The following is a 6,968-nucleotide window of genomic DNA, read 5'->3' as shown; positions in this document are numbered from 1 at the left end:
TGAGATACACGGGTGATACATGCTTGATACATATGTCGTAAAAGAATTTTTTGAACTCGATTTTAACTACGAATTTTAATACCAAATCAGTCCAAATCACCTTCAATCTTCCTCAAATTTTGTATATTGAGTCATCTATATATATTCAATGAATTTCAACCATACCTATTGAAAAATGTCCCTTTTACTTAGATTTTTGGAATTTTGTATGTATATTTTATTTGTATTTCATCACCTTGTTTGCTACCTCATTCATGAAATTTCCTTTCTGTCTTGCATCTAAGGTTGTTGATAATGCTTAAAATATATGGAAGGAGATCTTTATGTGTGATTCTTGGAGAAAAAGAATCCTTATTTATATGAACTTTCAATTTTTACATGTACTTGACTAGTTTTGACAAATTTATGATTAATAGCTAAAGAGTTGGTAAGTTGGGACTTATTTGTGATATTTCCGTAAGATTTCCTAACTTATTAAGGCTAAAACTTAAAAGAGAGGTCTTCGAAATTGTAAAGAATGTTGAAGAGGTAGCTATGATCCGGACCCGATCAATGTATAGCCCTAATAAACATCCGGTTTTGCGGGTCAAGTTATTATTATATATACAAAACTACAAAACAACTTAAGTCGTTCATTTGATAACTAAACCCCTTATTTCTCAAATCCCAAAACCCTAGACGTTGCTTCTCTCTTCTCTAGAACCTTTTACAACGATGGCCAAAACTTTGAACGAAGAAACAATCAAGAAGGTCATTCGTCAGGTTAGCCTTTCTGGGATTTTGATATCTTTAAAACAGCAGCACCTTTTCGTCTAACTGATTTTTTTTAAAAAATAACCATCTTCTTTGTAGGTCGAGTTTTACTTCAGTGATAGTAATCTTCCAAAAGATGGGTTTCTTAAGAAAACTGTGGATGAAAGTGAAGATGGATGTATCCTTTTTTACTTTATTTTTTTATGAGTCAACATTGATTTTTATTTATCATTTGTACTAAAGATTCAATCTTTAACCAAAATAAATGATGAAAAAAATTAAGTAGAATTTTTAAGGTCTTGAAATAATGTTGTTGATCTTGTGAATAAGTTACGCTTATGCACAACGACTTGTATGTGTTGTAGTTCTTCTAAAGGCTCGCAAGTGGGAAGTTTAGCTTTGATTTATGTGATATTGTACTAAATATGAACTCTTTAACAATAAAAATTATTAAAAATATTAGTAGAATTGTTTAGGCATTGGAAAAATGTTGTTGATGATATTATGTTATGCAAGTCTTTTGAGATAGAGTAGGTATATGTACAAGCACTTGTATGTTTTATAAACTCACCTAAGTATGGAATTGTATGCTTCTTTTGGATAGCTCCGAGGTGCCAAACCAGATAAAGGAGGAGAGTTGTAGTAGGTTGACGGGCAAAACAAAACTAGTCAATTTTCAATGAATCCTCAGAATATTGGGTACTGGAATGGAATGGAATGGATCCAAACAGATATTAGGGATTAGGAAACCCAACTAGATTGACATCGAGGCATTGTTTTTGTTGTATGTTTTTGTGGACAAAATGTATTGTAGTACTTAACTATAGCTTTATAGTGGTAAGTTTAGCTTTGATATGTTCGTTTTCACGGATGAGGTCTCATTTGGGTTTGGGGCCGTCAAAGCAGGAAGAGATATCAGATGATACTATACAAGCTGTTGCTGAAGCTCTAAAGGCTTCTTCTTTTCTTAAGATTTCGGAAGATGGTAAGTGTCTTTGTTTTTTTAAAATAATTTTGCCTTGAGGTGGCGCTGCCCTTGCAAAGTTGGTGTCTTTGTTTGGTTTTGCTAATTTGTGTGTTGCTCTCTTAGCTCACTACTGAATGACATAATAGTAAATGGGCTGATTTGAGCTGATTTATGTTACAGGGAAATGTGTTGGTAGAGTCACAGAGCTTTCGAAGCCCGAGGAGGTTATAGAGCAAATAGATGTTAGGACGATTGCTGCATCCCCATTGGAATACAGTGTCAAGCTTGAAGATGTGGAGTCCTTCTTTGGTCAGCATGGCAAGGTGATGTCTGTAACTTTGCACTTGCTTACTTTGTTAGTGTTTTACCTTTGATGAAATTTGGTATCTTTATCCAAATTTGTTAAACAGGTTACTCTTTCGTGAAAAGGGAAAAGAGCGGGATGGGCTGGGATGAGGTAGATTAAGAAAATAAAACATTTCTACACTGGTTCGCATGATCAGCGGCTATTGAACAGTTTATTTGTTCTGCGTCCTTCTACTGTAAAATTTTCCGCATGATATTGCTTGCATTGATATCCAAAATAGTATTGCATGAAAAAAGATATATCCAAGATAGTAAAATGTGTGCCTGCCTGTTCAATGATTTTTTAATCTTCTTCTTCTTTTAGGTTAACAGTGTGAGGCTGCCTCGGCATGTAGCTGACAAAAGGATGTTTTGTGGCACTGCTCTGGTTGAGTTCGCCAGTGAGGAAGATGCGGCTAATGTTGTGAAGCAAAACTTGATTTATGAAGGAGTTGAATTAGAACTGAAACCAAAGTAAGATAGTGTTTTCTTTGGTGTTACTTCCTATAACACGGTGACGCGGGGGGCACTTTGGTTTCTATGTTATTTTGGAGTTAACAACTTCTGGTGACATATTGTCTATATGAACTAGCATTGCAAACACTTTTCATACATTGGTAGACTTCTACCTTCATTGCTTTTCCCTATATTTTAAACCAAACCCAACTTTGGCAACAGAGATTGTAGGAAGCACTATGGGGGTCTTCTGCTCTTGTATAATCTATAGTTTTGCTTGTTTGGCTGGACTTCCTTTTGCGATATTGGACCCCAGGATGTAAAAGGGAAGACTGCACCTCTTTTATATGCACCGCCTATTGCATTTTGTTTCACCTTCCTTTTCCGTTTTAGTCTGCCCAAAAACAGCACTTGTTTTGGTAAATGGAAAGTCCAATTCCAAATATTCGAATATATCAATACAGAACACTATTACAATTTTTTTGTATTTGTGATGACATATTTTATACTTTGTTAACACCTACCAACCATTATTTTCAACATATATTACCAAAGTTATACTATATATTTATTTTAAACAAATCCAACTCTCATACAATGGAGGGTGGGGGGGGGGGGTATTATTTATTTTGCCCCCTTGGGGGGGCATGAGGGAGTCACCGATGTCACTAGGGCCGAGAAATCTATGATGTACATTAACCTGCGTTGTCCTGGGAAAGCATGGATCTGTATTCTATTTGTCTAGGCTTTGCTGTCTTAGGGTTCAGATTTGCCTTTTCAGTTAAACCTGTCCAAACATTGGCTATGTAACCTAGTAGGCTCACTTGAGTAAGTAAATAGAATCTATTATTTTTTCACAATCTTGCATCATTATTATGTCTTAATTCCAGTGGAAGATACTGTTCATTTTAATGGCCAATGCTTCAAATATAAGTTTTCATTGATACAAGTTCTAGCGGTTCCATTCATAACTTACTTTCAATGATTGCTCATACATATCACTGGTTTGCTGTTATTCAGGAAAGATTTCGATGTAGAAAGAGCCAACGAAGAGAAAGAAGTTGAGCATAACCGTCCTCATCTTGGTCCAAATAGTAAAAACAATTCGAAGCCTGAACTAGAGTGAGTATAATGCTACCGCTAAGTAGTGAGTCCTTACTAATTTGGTATTTTGTTAGCATGCTTGCCATGTGGTGTTAACTCGATGGATGTGATGGTTGCAGCTATCCAAAGGGCTTGATCATTGCATTTAAGTTGAAGAGAAAAAGCTCTACAGAACAAAATGGTAATCATCAAGCGGCTGCTGAAAGCGCAAGTGCTCCCGAAACAGAAGGCAATAAAGATACAACAAAAGACAATGTCAAGGTGACAGAAGAGGTGTCAGAAGTTAGAGATGAAGACAACAATAAGGATGATGAAAAAGATGCTGAGAATGGAAGTGGGGAGACTGATGTTCAGAATCCTGAAGCTGTAGAGAAATCCATGGACAGTCCAACTGAAGAGGATGATCAAGCTCCTGCTGAAGAAAAATTATCAATTCCTGCTTGCAAGGACAACAAGGACATTGTTATGCGTGAAGACTTGAGGAGCATTTTCCAAAAATTTGGCACTGTGAAGGTAAGTTTTCTCCATTTTTATTTGTTCATTTTGTTCAATATATGTAATTCGTAGGGTCCTTTCTTTGTGTTATCTATTGCTGTTACTTTTTGTATCCTTCTATTGGGATTAGCAAAATGAATGTAGTTCCTTATCTTATAATTGATGAACACTGAAGTATGCTTACTATTGTGGAAGAGAAGTATGGAGCTGTCTCCTTTTGGTCTTGCCCAATCTCAAACAAAAAATGCTAACTGAGAAAATATCACAGGATTATTAGCAATCCAAAACAATTTGCTGGGACTACAGATTATAGTAATGAACCTATTGTAAAATCGTTGCAATATATTTGTTATTAAGGACACAATTACCATTTCTCGGAAAAAATAAAGTCTGTAATAATGACATGATACTGTGTGTTTTGGTTCTGTCCACAATTCATTTTTTTTAATCTAATCGAAGCTTCAAAGTTTTCTTTTTTCTGAAGTTGAGTAAAATCAGGATATGTATGTGAAACAGAACTGTAAATGATGCATCAAGAAAGCATAGAGTGACATCTCAAGTTTCATGGGTTTCCTTGTGCAGTTTGTTGATTTCACGATTGGATCAGAATCAGGTTATATAAGGTTTGAAAATGAAGGGGCTGCACAGAAAGCATGTGCTGCTGGTGTACTTGCTGAAGAAGGTGGTTTGACGGTGAAGAATTTCATTGCTGCCTTAGACCCAGTAACTGGTGGGTGCCGACTGTTCTTCGGCTCTTTTGATTGCAATCTTAACGCATTCTTTTCCTATTATCTTGCATGTGTTGGAGACCTCATTGAGCTTTTTAGGTTAAGGAGTGAAATTGGGTGAGGGGAAGGGGGAGCAGGTTTTACTGTTGAGGATATTGGCTACATTGAATGTACCTACAGAATCAGCTGAAGTGGCTATTAGTGGGTGCTTTTGTTCTATCAATTGGCCAATGTTATGAGTTGAAGCTATATATTGTTTCTTTGGGGGAATAAACATTTGTTTTTGATCCACCACTTCAAATATAACAGCTGTTCTTTATTTTGTACTCCTATTATATTATCTTATTTATATCATCTTTTTGTTTGTGAATTGCTTCTATAACTTGATTTTTACTTGTGTGCTACTTTTTTATCAGGTGATGCTGAGAAGGAATACTGGAGTATGTTCCGTAATAACCAGGACAAACGCCGTGACTTTAATAAAGGGAATAGGGGAAGGTAAGCCCTTAGCTCATCTATTGCCTTACTTGGTTCTTTACGTGGGCATAAGGTTCTGTTGGATTCTTTCTCAAAAGGCATGTTGGACTATACAATCCAATTAATTGGAGGGTTCTCCGGAAAAGATAACAGTAAATAGATGACCATGTACATGTTACTTGTGACTTGAGGAGTATTTACGTGTTCATAGCTGATGTATTTTCTGGATTCTTCCGAAGCCTATTTGGGATATTTGGTCTAGTATAGTGGTGCGTGAGAAAGAAACTCTTGTATCAATGAGCATGAGTACCACGTCACTGCAACAGGAAACTAAAATAAAATGTGTAGATCATAGTGAAAGTAGTGTATCAATGAATGTGGAGATATGGATATATTTTATGATGATATATTATCCCCTGGCCCTACTTAAATGAGTTGGATATGGTCACAGTTGACAACTTTCTCTTAGTGCCATCGTTATTTGCTTTGGAGCAGAAAAGCTTTTGTAGTTTGCCATGTATTTTTGAATGTATTCTGTTTTAACTCTATTGTTATTGTTCATGGACATAGGGGAGGAAGATACAACAGAGGCGGGAAGCATTCGCGTCCAAGGGGAAACGATTCAGGTGGTCGCCCAAACAAATTCCAGAAAGTTAGGTCATGAGAAATTTATCTTTACAAAGAACATGTCAAGCTATTTTGTCTCACATTACTGCGATGATACTTTGTTGAAATGTGTTAGCAATTTTGTGGCCTAATCTATGTCTCAATATCATAAAAATGGTTTTGTTCTCCATTTTCTGTTTTCCTTAGTCAAAGTTATATGGTAGTGCAACTTTGTTGAATCTGTGTCTATCTTTTTATTTTTTGGGTTCTATAGGGAGCGTTTATAAAAGTGGTCAGCTGTTTTGTTAGAGCCGGGGAGGAGGAAAATAGAAAAAATTATGTCTTTTTTAAATTTATTGTTTCACCTGTTTCTGTAAATGAAGAAAAAAACATCTACATGAATTGACTAAGAGAACACAACAATAATGTTGTCTAATCCGTTGATTAAAAACATGATTGTAGGTAAGATATATTCGTTTAAGTGTCTTTGTTATATTCGGTATTAAAAATGATATTGTCAAAGTTATATTATTATGATTAGTATGCGTGTGCAAGTGTTCAATTATCCATAGTTGAAACAAACGGTTACTCCCCTTAAATAAATTCACACCACTGACAGGCGACAGCCAGTCAAATGTCAACGCAAGAAACTATACTTGATTCAAAACAAAATATGATTTCTCTATTAATACAATCTTGTTTTCTTGGGTTGTACAGAAAGCATTATTTTATTTTTAATAAATCATACTTTTCACAATAGAAATTTGCTGGCTATTTTCACTATAGCCTTGTACGCAATACTTGAAAGCAAGAGGAGCAAAAATTTCATACTAATTATACGCAGAAATTTCATACCAATTCTTTACTTTTTTCAGATTGTAAAATTCAATACGAAACTCTAGGTAAGTGTTAATACAAAATGAATTTAGACCCTTCAAATTAGTGTTCACAGTGGTTACTATCAACTATCAAGTATTGTATTGGACATTAAAGGGATGAATTTTTTCCATTCTTTCTTTTTAATTTATTTTCCAAAA

At 35.2% G+C, this 6,968-nt stretch overlaps 1 protein-coding gene across 1 annotated transcript; it reads left to right on the top strand.

Moving 5' to 3' along the window:
* Nucleotides 1–618: 618 nt before the first annotated feature.
* Nucleotides 619–6,121, top strand: LOC107773773 (la protein 1). The gene is made up of 10 exons (XM_016593201.2): nt 619–762; nt 853–931; nt 1,589–1,738; nt 1,901–2,043; nt 2,391–2,539; nt 3,542–3,643; nt 3,745–4,138; nt 4,703–4,850; nt 5,265–5,346; nt 5,896–6,121. The coding sequence occupies exons 1-10, from the start codon at nt 715–717 to the stop codon at nt 5,987–5,989; spliced, it is 1,389 nt and encodes a 462-aa protein (XP_016448687.2). The 5' UTR covers nt 619–714; the 3' UTR covers nt 5,990–6,121.
* The last annotated feature ends 847 nt before the right edge of the window (nt 6,122–6,968 follow it).

Source organism: Nicotiana tabacum, chromosome 23 (assembly GCF_000715075.1).
Source record: "Nicotiana tabacum cultivar K326 chromosome 23, ASM71507v2, whole genome shotgun sequence".
NCBI classification, from domain to species: Eukaryota; Viridiplantae; Streptophyta; class Magnoliopsida; order Solanales; family Solanaceae; genus Nicotiana; species Nicotiana tabacum.
The sequence above is the reverse complement of the archived record's forward strand: the minus strand, read 5'-3'. Positions and strand labels throughout refer to the sequence as shown.